The sequence below is a fragment of the Euleptes europaea genome, chromosome 7 (assembly GCF_029931775.1).
Source record: "Euleptes europaea isolate rEulEur1 chromosome 7, rEulEur1.hap1, whole genome shotgun sequence".
Taxonomy (NCBI): domain Eukaryota; kingdom Metazoa; phylum Chordata; class Lepidosauria; order Squamata; family Sphaerodactylidae; genus Euleptes; species Euleptes europaea.
The window spans coordinates 42,746,111-42,763,219 of record NC_079318.1 but is presented as its reverse complement, the minus strand read 5'-3'; the positions used below and the strand labels follow the sequence as shown (position 1 = coordinate 42,763,219).

At 44.5% G+C, this 17,109-nt stretch overlaps 1 protein-coding gene across 1 annotated transcript in view; it reads left to right on the top strand.

Moving 5' to 3' along the window:
• ALK (ALK receptor tyrosine kinase) overlaps positions 1-17,109 on the top strand; it is a 665,036-nt gene that overhangs the window by 558,324 nt on the left and 89,603 nt on the right. The window contains 2 exon segments of the mRNA XM_056852389.1: positions 9,191-9,285; positions 12,986-13,120. Of these exon segments, the coding sequence (XP_056708367.1) occupies positions 9,191-9,285; positions 12,986-13,120 (230 nt within the window).

Sequence of the window (17,109 nt, the reverse complement as noted above, 5' to 3'; positions counted from 1 at the left end):
CTGCTCCCATTGACAGCTTTTCAGCCTAAACAAGTAGAAGATCCATTCATGAATTTCCTGGCAGCACACCTAGTATGGCCCAAAAACAACTTTACATTAATCACAGGGATGTAAAGCTCTTTAAACAGCAGATGGAACACGAGTGTATCTCCTGATGTAATCTCTCCTAGTGCTTGGGGGAATCTGAGATGTGATACTGAACATGCTGCAAATAAGTAGCTATCTTCATTCTTTGCTCTCAAGAATCTGAACTGTTTCCAGAGCTCACCCAAGGCCAGTTTCAAGATTAAATATTAAACTTTCCCCAGTTTGTAGCAGGTTGTTCAAAGGTGGATTTTGAAGATTTCTCTTTTTCTATTGGCGAAGTCATTTCCTCACTTTCCAGAAAGAATTCAAATCCCAGCAGGACCACTTTGAATACACTGCTGATCATGCAAGGCTTTGATAAATTCTCAGTTTCGAGGGCATGTCTCTCCTGTTTCAAGAGCCATTTCAGGTCAATGGAATACTACAAACTGCTAGAAAAGGAGTTTATATTGCCCTTTCACAAAGTAAAGAACACAAGAGTCCTGCTGGATCAGACCAAGGAGTCTAGCATTTTGTTTCTTATAATGCCCAGGATGAAACAGAGGGTGAGGGGGGGAAGACCTAACCTAAAAACAAAGCTGAGTACCTGAAAGGTTGGGTGAAACAAATCCTAAATAAAGGAATGAAATATATTTATTATAAAGTGCTTATGCATATATTAAAAACAAGCCCTCTAGGCAACAGATACAAGGTTGATACTATAAACTGGTTTTAGAGTATCAACCTTGTATCTGTTGCCATATGGGCTTGTTTTGAATTATATGCATAAGCTCTTTATAATAAATACATTTCATTCTTTTATTTAGGTTTTGTTTTACCCAATCTTATAATGCCCAACCAGATACCCCAAGAAGACCCCAAGGGGGAATAAAGTACTACTAGGGTTGCCATGGCCCTGACCTGGATGGCCCAGGCTAGCCTGATCTCGTCAGATCTCAGAAGCTAAGCAGAGTCAGCCCTGGTTAGTATTTGGATGGGAGACCACCAAGGAATACCAGGGTTGCTGTGCAGAGGAAGGCACTGGCAAACCACCTCTGTTAGACTCTTGCCATGAAAATCCCCAAAAGGGGTCGCCATAAGTCGGCTGCGACTTGACGGCACTTTACACACACACACAGGGTTGCCATGGGCCCACTGGGGGCAGGAGAGCTCCCACCCCCAGCTGGTCTTGCCTGCGAGAGAAAGAAAGATATTTTTAAAATGGTTGTTGACCACAGCATGACATCACTTCTGCTTTTTTCCCATTAGGGAAATCTCTCTAGGAGTCACTGAAAATTCTGTGGCAAGTTGGGGAGAAGGGTTTTCAAGAGAACTGGTGAAAATGGGGTGGGAAACACAGAATATGTTTGGTGGTTCCCCACATGTAAAGATTTAGACACCAGTTCCAGGTGAGGCATCAGCAACCATTTTTGCAAGTCCTGAAGGCAACTGTGGAAGGGCACCCTCATGAATCAGATAAAGTTTCTGGTCATCATAATTGATTCATGGAATATGGGAACCAAATTGTTTAATGTATAAATCAAGAGGATTCTTTTCTCTTGCTCATGATAGGTAATTCTTTTGTTTGGTTTTCATTAAATATTTCATAATCTGTTAAGTGAAAACTATTGCAGCTAGTTACCAATATATTAATTAATAACTTGCTTCAGTTAAATTTGAAAGTGTGTTTTAAAATCCATAGTGACTTTAAAGAATAGACTTGAAAAATAAAGAAACCTATGAGCAAGATCCACCCCCACACTCCTGTACAAATAGAAAGTGCTTCTAATTACAGTGGGAAAGGCAAAATTTCCTTCCAGCTGCAGTCACTCCTGCTTCAGGAGTCTCCATGAAAGCCCCCTTATGACAGAATGTTTTTGCAGAGGTAAAGGGAACCCACATGTGTGCCTTTGGCTGCAGACCCAGGAATACTTAGTCCTTGGAAAACATTTTAGATGTTACTCTGGGCATGAGGAGAGATGAGGTCACATTAGAGTAGGGTTGCCAACCTCCAGGTACTAGCTGGATCTCTCCTGCTATTACAACTGATCTCCAGCTGATAGAGATCAGCTCACCTGGATAAAATGGCCAGTTTGGCCATTGGATTCTATGGTATTGAAGTCCCTCCCCTCCCCAAACCCCTCCCTCCTCAGGCTCCACCCCAAAAACCTCCCGCAGGGGGCGAAGTGGGATCTGGCAACACTACATTAGAGTCCTAACAGTCTATTCAAGGAGAATGCTTAGTTGTTTTTGAAACCAGATGGACAACTCTGTACCTGTCAGTGTCCTTTTATGCAGTTCAGTGTACTTTTTAATTCTTTCAGTCTAAAGCAAGAGTAGAAAAGGAAACCTGTTGTTGTTTTTTCCTGCCCTGGAGAAAAAGAGACAGGATTTCCCCCCTCATTGACCACAGAAGAAATCTACTAAATACAAATTGTGCAATCTGTTACATCTCAACCACTCAACTGGAATTAATGAGGCTAGTCCATCAGTTTGATGGGAATTGTAGAGATGTAACGGTGGGCAGGTATTAACCCACTGCATTTACCAGACATTTTAGATGGCCAGCTTGCCTTTGGCCTGCCTCCATTTATCATTTTTCGGGACTGTTACGCTTCTCTTCCTGCCCTGTTCAACCTAGTGTGCTTGTGACTTCTCATCAGTGGATCCATCTTGCAGTGACAGGGAAGATGGATGAGTGCAGGAGGGGGTGGAAGAATCCACAAATGATATACAGTTTAGAACAACCTGAAGCAAGTTACTTAAGCGATTTTTTGGATTTGTTGCAGCTAGGGTTGCCAACCTCCAGGGACTAGCTGGAGATCTCCTGCTATTACAACTGATCTCCAGCCGATAGAAATCAGTTCACCAGGAGAAAATGGCCGCTTTGGCAATTGGACTCCCCAAACCCCACCCTCCTCAGACTCCACCCCAAAAACCTCCCACCGGTGGTGAAGAGGGACCTTGGCAACCCTAGTTACAGCTCTCAGTTATGCCAAATTGATTTGAGAATTGGTGAGAAAAACTTATTTGTTAGAAGTTCAATAACATATGTCACACATTTCGGCTTTTAATTGGTCAGGGATACAAGACCTATGTTGTGTTATGGAAACTTGTCCTGGACGATCATTAGAACTTTGAGGATTTTATTTGGGGAAATCCATAACAAATTGTTGATTGCACTTGCTAATGATTATTTTAAAACTAGTTTGTTTGGGTTATTCTATCTAGCAGCTCAAATCACTTGGGTATCTAAAGCCAGTTTTTTATACAGTGCAGAGAATTAATGATATTATCAAAGTTCAGATCAGCAAATTGATGTCCATGTTCTCCATGGCCTTATGGATTAAGTCCTTATCAAATAAATTGTCAAGCTAAGTATTTTACTTTTTAAACTATCCCTAGCTATAGACATGTTTAAGTCAAGCAAGACTAACGGTTTTCACTCTTGCCCTAATATCAGTTTTGTTGGTGAGCAGATTTAACAAATTCTCCACCTAAAAGGGTATTTCTTTGTGGGAGAAATGTCGCTGAATCTGTTTTGCATGCATTATCATCTTGCAGTCTTTATTCTGGATCTCGATTTAATTTGCTGGTGTCCTGGATTTCTAAACTTTCTGGTAGAGCATCAGAATTTGCTTCTTGTTATAAATGAAAAGATTGTATTATCAGTGGTAAAATTCTTATCTACTACAATTACAGAGCATTCCTGAGCCTGAAGGGCGAAAGCGCTTAGGAGGCCAGGAAGATGCTGTGCCAGCATTCGGCCTCCCTGCACCAGTGTCCAGCCAATTTATGCCGACGTTAGTGGCCCCAACGCTGGCGGAAAGGCCTGGGTGTCGGGTAGGGCTGTTGGGAAAAAAAATTCAGCAAAATTTCGATTCAGCAAAATTTGGCCCATTTTTATTCAGGAAATGCCGAATTCCGAATTCCCCCTATTTGGTATAGGGGGAATTCGGCTTGAAATTCGGCGTTCCTGAATAAATTCAGCTGAATTTTGCCGATCCGGGATTTCCACGGCTCTGGGGGGGCATTTTGAGGTCCCAAACTTCCAGGGTAGCTTGGAGGGACCCCCAAGTTTGGTGAGGATTGGGTCAGGGGGTCCAGAGTTATGGGGTCTGGAAGGGTCACCCCCATCCTCCTCCATTAAAACCAATGCAAACTTGCCTGTAGCCCAAACCCAATAAACTGTGTCACCCAAGATGCCATTTTGCATTATATTTATTTAATTTGGTTTAATTAAAATATTTATATTCTGTCTCTCTATATAAATATATTTGAGCCAGTTTACAGTATTTTTTAAGAAAACCCTGTAATTAAACCAGTAAAAAAAAAATCAAATAAATAGAAAAGGCAACAGAATGCCTCACCCAGTATAAAAAAAATGATTATATGAATGGGACAGCTAAAAGTTCCCAGTATAGAAGAAGTGGGGACCTAAAAGTCTTAACAGTACAAAAATATCTCGGCCTGATAGCTAAGAGCACAAATTTGGTGTCAGGTGAGTTTTTATGGAGAGTGCACATATGTCTGAAAAAGCCCTGCCTCTTCCACCCTGCTTCAGAATGGGGCACCAAGCAGAGTCCCTGATAGGGTTGCCAACCTCCAGGTACTAGCTGGAGATCTCCCGCTATTACAACTGATCTCCAGCTGATAGAGATCAATTCACCTGGAGAAAATGGCCGCTTTGGCAATTGGACTCTATGGCATTGAAGTCCCTCCCCTCCCCTATTATGTATGCATATGTTACACACAAGGCCGGAGGCAGAGTTCCAACAGCAACTGCTTTATTCCGTTTAAAGAGAAGAGAGAATCAACGTAACTGCAAAACACCCCAACTTATATACAGTTCCCAACCACCCGGAGGGGGCCCCCCCCCCCAGTTCGTGGTTGGATGGGCAAAGTCCATTGTCCAATAGGAGAAACAGACAAGGGAGCCTGGAGCAGAGCCTCAAGCTCCACACAGTTCAGCACAGCTGAGTTCAACATTTCAGCAGTTCAATCGTTCAAAATTCAGCATAGTCCTTGCACCAACTAAATATATTACATCCCCAAACCTTGCCCTCCTCAGGCTCCGCCCCCAAAATCTCCCACCTGTGGCGAAGAGGGACCTGGCAACCCTATCTACTGATAAAGCCCTTCACTGATTGACAATGATCATGCAATGAAAAAGAAAAAAAATCCCTGAAAATGGTAGGGTTGACAGCTCTGGAGGTTTTAGGGATGGAGCCTGAGAAGGGTGGGGTTTGAAGAGGAGAGGGACCTCAATGGGGTATGATGACATAGAGCCACCTTCCAAAGTAGCCATTTTCTCCTGGTGAACTGATCTCTGTCACCTGGCAATCAGTTGTCATTGCAGAAGATCTTCAGCCACCACCTGGAAGATGGCAACCCTAGACGAGAAGCAGTAGGGTATTGGGGATATGAACAGGTATGAAAAAATATGATCTGTCACTAATGTAGGCTGTTTTCAAGGAGATATATTCATCAATCTCTGTGTCAGAAATCCTCCCTTATAATACTGTAGTGCCATGCTAAAGGTTGTCACCTGATTAAATAAAATAGATTAATTACATCAGATTTAATAAATTAATCTATTAATATATGAAATCTGCATGAAATTATGTCAAAAATGTGGAGAAGTAATATTTTGGGTTTTTTTACATGATGCATATCTATGTCATAGTAGGCACTCGCTTAGAAAAAGCATTCCTTCTGGTGTGAGTTAAAAGGGAGAATGCCCCTTCTTGGATTATGTCTATCACCTGTGGGTTTTGTAATTATTTGTATTTTTAAAAGATACTTTTTTATTTAAAAAAAAAACCCTCCCACGCAATTAACCAAGGGGACATTTTGGAGGACTTATATAGGACATTTTGGAGGCCTTTCATTCATAGGGTCGCCATTAGTCAGAAGCGACTTGACGGTACTTAACACACACACACACATTTTAATCATTCAAAAGCATTCTACATAATTTATCTAACTGATTTATCAATTACATCTTACAGCCCAACTCAGTGTTAGACAGATTATGTTGTGTTTCTGGATATCAATGTTACAAATTAATTTTGATATGAAAAGTAACTGAAAACTTGTCTGTTGGCGTCTCTCATGTTCTACTGGCAAAACAAAGCATGAAAGGTTTGCTTAAGACCATAAAACAAATGGGTCTTCAATTTTCCATCCAGTTTCTTCTACTGTTAAAAAAAAATATCTTGTTCTCAGAAACCACTGAGGCAGCAATCCTATGAACTGGGAGTTAACTTCACAGAACATAAACTGATTTACATTTAAGTAACATGTGTAAACTTAGGGCATCAGTAACAGTTTTGGCTGCAAGAATCTAGCACTGGAATCTTGCCTTCTTTATACTGAGAAAACTGTAGGTCAAAGGAAAGGACAACATATATCCCATATCCTTTCCTTAAGGACCTCCTTCACTCTCTGCCCTTTGGACTGACTCCCCCATGCACTGCCTTGGGCACTGTTTGAACCTGGTCTTCATCAATTACTGCTCTGTCTCTGCCCTCTCAGCTGAGGAGTATCCATCATTGAATCTTTTCCAACATTGCACACAACCCCCCTTCTTCGTGCTCTGCCTCTTGCTCCTTCCATGACCAATAGTCTGTTCTCAGTGGTTTTCTGGGAAGAACAGTTGTCCTCTCTTCTGTCACTTCTGTTCAGATGTGTTAGACATTGCCCTTTCTGCTGTCAGCTTATCTGTCATTGACTCTTGACTCATTTGCCCCAATCTCCCAGTTAACTATTTGTCCTTCTCCTCCGTAGCTGTAAAACATTTCACCCATTCATTATCTCTGTTCACAGTCTGATGCAGTTGAATGTCTCTGGAAGAGAGCAAAAAACCCGGCTGATTAGCTAAACGGTATTACATTTACCTGATCCTCACCTGATCCTGGAATTCCTTGGCACCTCTTCATCTTTGATGCTCAACTAATGACTTCTGCACCACTTCCTCACAGTCTATTCAAGATTTTATCTTCTTTTTTTAATGATAAAATTGAAACTATTCAAGATTTTATCTTCTTTTTTAATAATAAAATTGAAACTATCCCTCTGATATTTCTCCCTCTCTCACAATTTTTCTTCCACTTCTCCTTCTTTGTACACCTTCTTCAGTCCTTTCCTCTGTTTCCCCTTCCACTTTCTGTCCTGCTGACTTCTCCACAAGTCCCCTTAATCTTATCACATATTGTTTGCCATTCTGTTCTCCAGAACAGTCGTTGTTACCCTTCTGCTCTGCCTCCTTCCTGTTGCATTCAGACATGCCAGTGTTCCCCCGTTATTCAAAGGCTATCCTTGTCCCATCTTCTTCAACTTCCATCCAACATCCGTTCTGCCCTTTGCATCCAAAACCCTAGAGATACTGCTGAATCCTGCTGTCTCAACTTTCTTTCATCTGATTCTTCTCTCAGCCTCCTGCAATGTGACTATTATCCTCTTTATTTCATGCCCTCATTAAAATAACTGATAATCTCCTCACTGCCAGATCCATAGATCTCCACTTGTTTTCATCTGCCTTGACCCCTCTGCTGCTTTTAATTGAGAATTCTCAACTGCTTGACACCTTTCATGCTTCACATTTTCACAGCTCTATTGTCAGCCTTCCTACCTATCTAATCAATCTTCTTTTGCTTTCCCCTCCCCCCAATATTTTGTGGTCCTCCACAGACATACCCTTAGCCCTCTTCTCTTCTCCCCATATATATTGTCCCTGGATGAACTCATCAAGTCCCCTGGCTTTCCATACCATCTACATGCTGATGATATCCAGTGCTACCTGAGCTTTCTTCTTCCACCCAATCCTGCATCTCCAATTGCCTGTCTGATATTTCAGCTTGTATGTTTCACTGTTATCTCAAAATCAATACATTCAGGACTGAATTTTTCATCTTCCCTCGCATGATTTCCTTTCCTTGTGGACTCTATAGAGTCATTTATCATTTCACCATCCACTGTAAAGAAGAAGAAGAGTTGGTTTTTATATGCCGACTTTCTCTACCACTTAAGGAAAAATCAAACCACTTAAGGAAGAATCAAACCTTCCCTTCCCCTCCCCACAACAGACACCCTGTGAGGCAGGTGGGGCTGAGAGAGCTCTAAAGAGCCCTCTCAGCCCAAGGTCACCCTGCTGGTTTCATGTGGAGGAGTGCGGAAACCAACTCGGTTCACCAGATTAGCATCCACTGCTCATGTGGAGGAGTGGGGAATCAAACCCGGTTCTCCAGATTAGAGTCCACCGCTCCAAACCACCGCTCTTAACCACTACACCACTCTGGCCCTCAGGCACAAAGTTTGGGCTTTGGCTCTTCTCCCTTTCCCTTCCATATTCGTCTTGTTGCCATGATGTGTCCTGTATGTCATTGAAAAATATGGCTCTTCCTCTCCACCGCTTTGGTGGAAACTGACTCACACACTGGTCATCTTTTAGTTAGACTACTACAATCTCTTCCTCTGTTGTATCTTGGCCACCTCACCTCTCTGCTCTTAAAAATCATTCTTATTACTCTTACCACGTCATGCCCCTCTTTGACATACTACACTGGCATTCTGTCCACTCCTAGAACCAGCACAAACTCCTCACACTTTCCTTTGAAGCCTTCCATGGTCCTGTTTCCCCTCCCCCCTGATCTGTCTTTGGTCATATCCCAATATGACCTTTACCAGCATGCCACCATCCCCTTCTCTCACACACATATCCCCACCCTTTCTCCCTTGTTGACCCTTATGGTTGGCCGCTTTCTTTGGAGCCTTTGGCGTAACGGTGTAGTCTCAGTTCTTTACTGAAACTAACCCTAAGCACATATAAATGGAACGAATGCTTGTTTCCACTTCCCTTCCTCCCATTGTTGTATCCCTTCTATCACATTTTACATTGTAAGCTCCTTGGCACAGCAACCTGTCTCTGTGCCCTCTGTAAAAGATGAGGCAATAATAAGTACCTAGATGCCTGATACTAATGAAGACTCAACATACATTCGTGCCTTCACTGTAAGGCTGGTCTGGATGAATCAAAACCAAAGTTTATAGAAAGTTTGAACAACCCTGGGGCATCATCTGCCAGACAAACAGAATGTAATGACTTCTCTGTTATTCTTTTCAGGTTTTGGCTTCAGATTGTAGCTTCCTGGAAAGCTGGATCAGACGCCGTCATTGCTTTTGATAACGTCTCTGTCAGCCTGGACTGTTACTTAACAAGTGAGTTTCCCTGTGATTAGCTTTTTATCCTGCCACAGTTGTTCTCACTTTGATTTGGCCTGACTGGTAATGTGGCTCCAAGTCAGCCAGGGCTGCTGTCCCACTGGGACCAGGGAAAACCACCCCCACTGTGTAAGTGGCACCAAGCAGGACTGAGTCACGTGGGGATGCATTCACACATCCCATCTACACACCATTCATTTCTGACATCACTGCTCCCCACTAGGGTTGCCAGCTCCAGGATGGGAAATACCTGGAGATTTTTGGGAGGGCAGGGTTTGGGGAGGGGAGGGACGTAAGTGCCATAGAGTCCAGTTGCCAAAGCGGGCATTTTCTCCAGGTGAACTGATATCTATTGGCTGGAGAACAGTTGTAATAGCAGAAAATCTCCAGCTAGTACCTGAAGGTTGGCAACCCGATCCCCACTAGGGTTGCTAGGTGAGTGGTTTTGGCGGGCAATTGCCCACCAATCCACCCAGCTGCTCCAGGGCGACGATTGTGTGCACGTGCGGCCATGCTCACACGATAATGTCACTGCCAGCTTTACTTTCGGAAGCGCCGCAGTTGCTTTAGCACTCAACCCCCCAAATTTGGCCACCACAGCCCCGCCCCCTAAAACCTCCCACCAATCAGGAGGGGGGGCCTGGCAAGCAGAGAAGTTCATGTCAGCAGAGAAGTTCCAACCTGATGGAAAGCTGATGGAAATCTTACCTGTGGCCCAACAACCTCTTCCTCCTACCTACAGCTGAGCCATGACTGCATTGTTTTTTAAAAAAAAACAACAGCAAGAATGCCCTGTTAAAGGGCTAAAAGAGGGAGGAACACTGAAGCTCAGCATTGCCATTTTAAAGGTGACACTAAGCTGTGTCTCTCTCATCCCTAATTGGTTGCAGGCAGAGCTCTTACGCAGAGGCCCTGTCTGCAGCTGGCATGCTGTTTCCCCTTTAAGTTCTTCTTTGTTCTGGCTTAAAAGGGAAAGCCCGAGGAGACCCAAGAGCTGTTCTTAGAAGGAGCACAATGTTGTGCAGAAACTCCCCAGAAAAGGGACGCATGCTGTGTGCCACCCACAGGAAATTCTCCATGTGGAGACAGCCCAGGAAACTAGGCGGGGAGCCATCGAGGGCCTGGCTTCTTGGGTTCTCCCACAGAATGGCTTGTTTAAATGTTAAAACCCTAAAAGACCGAGGAATTGCTGCTCCAATATGAACCTTCCTGTCAAGTGAGATAATCTTCAGAGACCTTCCATGTTGCCACACCTTGGAATTGTGGTGACTAACTCTTGGAAAGAGGGACTTTTCCTTATCAAATTCACCTAGTGCCATGATTTCTATTTTAATGCACTAGGGCATCTTGGACATTCATGTTTGCAGTGGTATGTAAGATATGTTGCTATGGTTTCTGCCACTACTTTTTCCCTAGCTTTTATTGTGCTTCTCCTTTTACCTGTTTTAAAATTGCTGTAGATATGTTCATTCTAACTATTATATCTGGGTAGGATCCCTCGGAATTACTGCTTATCTCCAAACTACAGAGATCAGGTCCCCTGGAGAAAATGGATGCTTTGGAGGGTCATCTCTATGGCATTGTACCTCATTGTACCCCACTGAGGTCTGTGTCCTCTCCAGGCTCCTTCCCCAAATCTCCAGTGGTTCCCGACCTGGATCTGGCAACCGTACCCCCCCATCTCCTGCTGATGGCCAGGGGGGACCTGGCAACCCTATATCAGAGTGTCTTACAGTGCCATCCTAAGCAGAATAACATCTAATGGCCTTGGAAGGGTATCACTCTTAGTTCTTTTTTCTTTTAGGCCACGTTGTGGGCTTCTGTATATAAAAAAAGTGGGATATCAACCTTTTGGATGAATAAACAGCCATACTTCCTTTACAACTGTGATTGTAGGCACTTATCATAGTTTTATATCTTTATGTTGCGCTACATAACTGAAGTATCCTCCTGCTTTGACACCTTGCACAAAAAGATTTATGATATTACTAGTAACACTACAACCTGTATACCGTATTTTTCGCTCCATAAGACGCACTTTTTTCCTCCTCAAAAGTGAGGGGAAATGTCTGTGCATCTTAGGGAGTGAATGTGTGTGTGTGTTACGGTAACCTACCCCCTTCCGCCCCCGTCTGCAGACGCTCGACGGCCGCACTGCCATGCTCCTGGGCTTCTGCTCTTACCTGCTCTCCTGTCCTTGCCCGCGTCTCTCTCCCCAGATTGTAAAGCTCAGGCGAGAAGCCAGATCGCTGAAGAGGGAGGAGGAGGAGGCTCTCCATTGCAAAAAGGAGGCAGCTGCCCGGACCACCGAGCCACGCGCCCCCCGGGGGCTTCCCTCCGCACATTGAATGAAACTCTCCCACAGCCAAGCTGCCGCTATGCCCCGCAGCCGTTAGCGGCGCCCGGCGCCGTCCTTCCCACTGCCTGGCTGACGCACAGGGGAGGCAGGGGGCTGCCGTCTCCTTCCCCCGGGACAGCCCTTCCCCCAGAGGCGGCCCTCGAGGGGACCCAGGGGCCGAGGAGGGGCCGCCTGTTGCGCTGCGGCCTCTACCCGGGCGATCCCGTGCCTCGCCGCCGGCCCCGCCAGCCGCTTTCCGCTCCCTTCGCCCCCATCAATCTTTCATGGTTTGGTCCGCGCTGAAATGGGGAAGGGGGCGGGGATACTTCTCCCACACACAATAGGCTTGATTCGGTGTAACGGAGCAGACACGGTGGAAGAAGCTGGGAGAAACTGGTGCCTTTCTGCACTTCCTCCTTTATTAATTGAGGGGGGGATGTGGTTGAGTCGGCTCGAGAGGTATGAGAGGTATGAGGAGCGTGTCGCCAGCCTGTGCGAGCGGCCAAAGTTGAAAATGGCTCTCTTCTGCACCCTCCTGCTGTATTGATAACATTGGCCATTTATGCACGGAAGGTTTTGACTCTTGTTTCCTCCTCTAAAAACTAGGTGCATCTTATGGTCAGGTGCGTCTTATGGAGTGAAAAATACGGTAACTGATTAATACCCCCAGTGCCTGCAGTGCTGCATATTTATTTGGTTTCCCCGAACTGGGTATGAGGCCTAAACTGCCTTTCCTGCCCTCAGTCCTCCATCCTCCGAAATGTTTGGTCTGTGTACATTTTCCCTTTCGCCAGTTCCCCCTTCAATATGAAGCCACTGCCTCTCTATAGCAAACCACTCACTTCGGTAGATGCCATCTGCAGATCGGTCCTTTATTTCTAATGAGTTCCATTTGCTGGTGCTTTTTTTGTGTCCTAATGCCAAGTGCCAATGTAGTTGAATTTCAGCTTCTGTGATGGGAGGTTTGTGTGGTTGTTGTTGTTTTTAATCATGTGTTGTTGTTAAATTATAATTGAAGAAGAACTGCACACTGCCATTTTGAAAGCTCGACGTAAGCACTGGAGCTGGACAGTGGAGGAGCGTCCACTGAAATGCTTCTGTTAGCGATTATGTCTTTTCACCTTCTCAGCGTCTTCAGTATGCATGTCATCCTCCCCACCCTCCTCCGTTTTCCCCTCAAATCCCACAGCAACAATGGATTCCAGCCTGCCCTGCCTTTTTTACAGCATCATGCTGTTCTGGTTGCAAATGGTTGGCCCAGTCTGATCACCCACCAGCTGTTGCCCTCCTCTGTCTGCCAGACCAACAACCCGCCGTCGCCTCACAATCATAAACCAGACCGCTTTTTGTGTGTTTCAGTTAATGAAGAGAGGACGCATCGGGACAAAAGCCCAGACGTAGGCAACCTGTCGATCGAAAGGCGTAGTCACGAAAGGGAAGCGGAGAGTCCGGGAAGCCCAAAGCACATTTACAATGGCACAGTTGACCTGGCAGGTAGGGAGTTTATTTCTTGAAAGTCATTCCAGGTGATATGGGGTCATTATGAGAATGTAGACTTCCATCCAACACAGTGTGTGTGTGGAGGGGGGGATGCAATGGAAATCAGAGAAGTCAGAGTGAAGTCTGGACTGTAAAAATAGCTTTCATTTGTTTGGACGACAAAAATGTAGTTCGTCGTGAAGGCAGGAGAGGGCTTCAGGGAGAAGGGGATTTTTAAAAGTTTATTGATCTTTGCAGACCTTCATTATCCAGTTTGACTTATCCTGGCCACACATTTTTCTAATCTGCATACCACTTGAGGGCTTCTGCTTTCTCTTTTTCCTTATGACATTATGTATTGGTCCTGATCTAATGTGTACATTCCCCCCAAAAAAAGGCTTTGTTTTCTTGCTTTTCCTGTTCAAGAGAGCTGGAGGAAATTATCCTGACTAGTTTTCCTTTTGTTGTCAAATTGTATTCAGTACAAAGTACTTCTGGTTTCCACCAATTTCTGATAGTATCTGACATGATGTTGGATGGTAACTTGTTTGTCAGCTACTAGAGAAAAAGATGCTGGACTATGACAAAAACATATGGATAACCATTCTGGGTCATGCCAAGCATCTGCCTTGCATGGCATTCTATCTCTAATAGTACCAGCTGGGTGTCAGTTAGAATTATTCAGATGTACTGCTCAGGGAGAACCTGCTCTCTCTATGCATCCAGGCTAGATAAACATAAAAACAGCAACTCTTCTGTGTGGTGAGCTACATGTGACACTGTGGGAAGCTGTGATCATATCCTCAGACATGTAGCTTAGCTGCAAAGAGCAGCCTGGGGGATCTGAATTGGGGCCTCAAGGCAGGGGAAGAGATAGTTAACTCTCACACCCTTCATGTGTCAACACATCATGTCTGGAGTGTTCCAAGCTCCATTTGCGGGGGGAAAAGAAGGTTCCTTTTTGTGGCTCCTGTGGCCAGAAGGGGAACATTTCCAATCAAGTCAATGCCATGAAGAGGAAGGGTTACCCTTCCCCAGCCCTAATCTATATCCCCCCCAATCTGCTTTTTAGAAGCTAAATTACACATCTGGCGATATGATCACAGATCCCTAGCTTGGCCCTATGAGTCGGACATCAGAATGGTAGTGAATCCAGCATTAGTAGTAGTAGTATGACTCATGAGTAGTAAATCCAGATTTCACTCTGGATTAAGCAAGAGAAGATTAAGCAATCCCCACCAGTATATTGAGCTATTAATTTAAATTTTCCATTTTTAATTTGTGAAAGAAAACATTTGTCATTGAAATATGCTGGGGAAATTTGGAAACCTAATTAAATGGTTTTGCCTTTGTTGTTCTGTGTGGTGCAACTTTGGGCGAAAACGCATGGTTGCTTTATCCTCCTTTAATCCCTGTTTCAGCCAGGATTCAGCCAGGATCGAACGCATGCGTTTCGCCTAATGTGCGTTCGATCCTGGCTAAAACAGGGATTAAAGGAAGAAAAAGCGACCATGCGTTTTCGCCCATACTGTCTGGGTTCGGCGCTGCTTCCAGCCACCAGTGTTTTTTCCCAGAAGCAGCTGGGCAGGCTGCTGCTGCTGCTGTTGCTGCTGCTGCTGCTGCTGATTTTTTATTTATACCCTGCTCTCCCCGGTGAGCCGGGCTCAGGGCAGCTAATATCATATAGGTATACATAATATAGTATAAAAGTTAAAATACAATCTAAAATCAATAGTAGGCTAATATAGTCTATGTAGTTGGCACCGAAAATGGTTCCACTTTAGGGAGGGTGTTACAGTGGTACATGATGTGGCAGCACCTCCCAAAGTCAACCATACCGGAGAAGGTTTCAGTCCCAAAAGCTGATGGTAACAGCATTGACTCTTCTGATAGCTACAGTGATGCTTCTTAAGGTAACTGATGGCAGAAGATAAAGGTGACTGATGAAAGGTCTACAGTATCACAAGTGGCTGCCAATAATGGGCAAAAGGGGACGGATGCACCTGCTATAGTCAAGCTGCACTCTTATGTCCTTTTTCAAAAAAACAACATGGACTATCTGGGGAAATGTATTACTGTTATGGGAAATGCTGTAAACATAGATATTAACTCCATTACTGCTGATTACATTAGTTAGAGTGTTTGCAAAGCACTTTTGAGATATGAAGCCCTCCTAGAATGTTGCTTCATGAATCAGTTTCAATGTGTCTGACAAGAAGGGAGATTCCTGGTAGTGTGCTTGAGTTTCTAACTTTAGCTCATAATTGCCATACTACATCATGTGCAGAGTGGGGTTTGTAACTTGTCCCATATAAAACATGCTTGTTCTTAAGTTGCCGTTCCCCGGTGTGAGAGCAATAAAGCAGGTCAGAACAAGTTACCTCGGAAGACTTGTGTGAAAAGTGGATATTGCTCTCTTCTCTGTGGGGCAGCTTATTTTTGAGTCACATGTAACTATTTGAAAAAACAACTGCCTTGCGTAGAAATGGTTATGAGAACTGAAACTGTTTAATAATGTCAAATGGAAAAAAATTAAGAATCTTTGTGTTGTATTTTTTCATGTCTTACCTTGAACCAGACCAGTAAGGCTCTAGGGGTCTTAATCCAGGACTCTGGAGCCTTATTCTCTCTGTTCCACTGGCCGGAGAAACTACTGGCTTGATCTCTACTGCTCCGTTGCATGACATCTGCAAATCTCCAAATGGCATACAGCAGTTTTCAAGCTGAGAAATCAGCAAGGTCCTACCTGGCCTTACATAATTTTTCTTTCTGGCCTTGATCCTCAGTCTGAACAACATATAGGACAGCAGTTAAGCTACCACTGACTACCTGGGAGCACTGCCCAAGCCTGTCAAATCACCAGCCCTAACAACATTTCCCTCAGATTCAGCCTTGGACTATGTGAAATAATAAAATGAAGAGTACCTCCAAGAATGTGCAGAGCTTTCCCCACCTTTCTCTCACCACAGCCAAGTTGCACATGTCTAGGATTTAAAAGCAGGGCTTTTGGTTTGAATGGTAAAGCTTTCAGACATTCTTCAGTCTACCTTTCCCTTAATCACTACAAAGTTTGTACTGAGAATCTGGCCCCAGGAAAGAACTAGGAAGTGAGTAATTTATAAGCATCTTCATATAAGTGACTCACACTGTATATTTCGTTTGTAATGGGCATCCATCAGTTACCAGAAAACTTGTGATAGCAAGTATATTTTGAGCCATCCAAAAGTCAGGAGAAGGCCTCAGTGTGAGTCTGTAATGACCTGGTATTTTCTTAACTTACTTTCTTCCAAGCATACAGTGGAGTTGATTAACTAGGGGACAATGAGAATGGTGATTTATTTTGTATCTGTTTCAAGAGTAACAAACATACTGAGGCACTCTTCCATATTCTATAGTTTTCATTGCAACAAACACTAATGCTCGTGCTGTTTGTGGACCCAGGGGCTAAAGCAGGGGGGGGCAGCTTTGAGGAGAATGAGCCACACACAGCCTGTGTTGAGAGGAAATTAGGCCACAACTTTTTATTGAGTACAACCGCAGGAGCACTGGCACGGGAGCTGTTGATGAAAGAGAGGGCAGCCTTGGCAGCTCACCTATAAAGGGGAAGGGCGGGCCGATGTGGTGTGCCCATGCTGCTGGTCTGCGTGGCCCCCACCCCTTTCCGGACAAAGACCTGTTTGGCATGTAGGTCCGCCTTGAACCCTCGGCTCCCAGCTGCCTGCCAGGAGAGCTCCTCGACGTGCCACCCCCCCCCCCCGCCCTGCTCCACAGACGCAGCCTCTGAGGTGAGTCAGGGGTGGTGCTTGATGTCAGCAGTGGATATGTCCAAGGATCATCATGTTGGTTTTGTTTGTGTTGCATAACCCCATTTGTTGCTCTCAAATGCTTCTGTATCCACCACAATGCTCTTCAACATTCGCAGATGTTATCCTAAGGGACCTTTCCCTGGGTCTTGTTTAATTCATGCTCAACTGAAGCTGTACCATGCACACTAAACAAAGTTT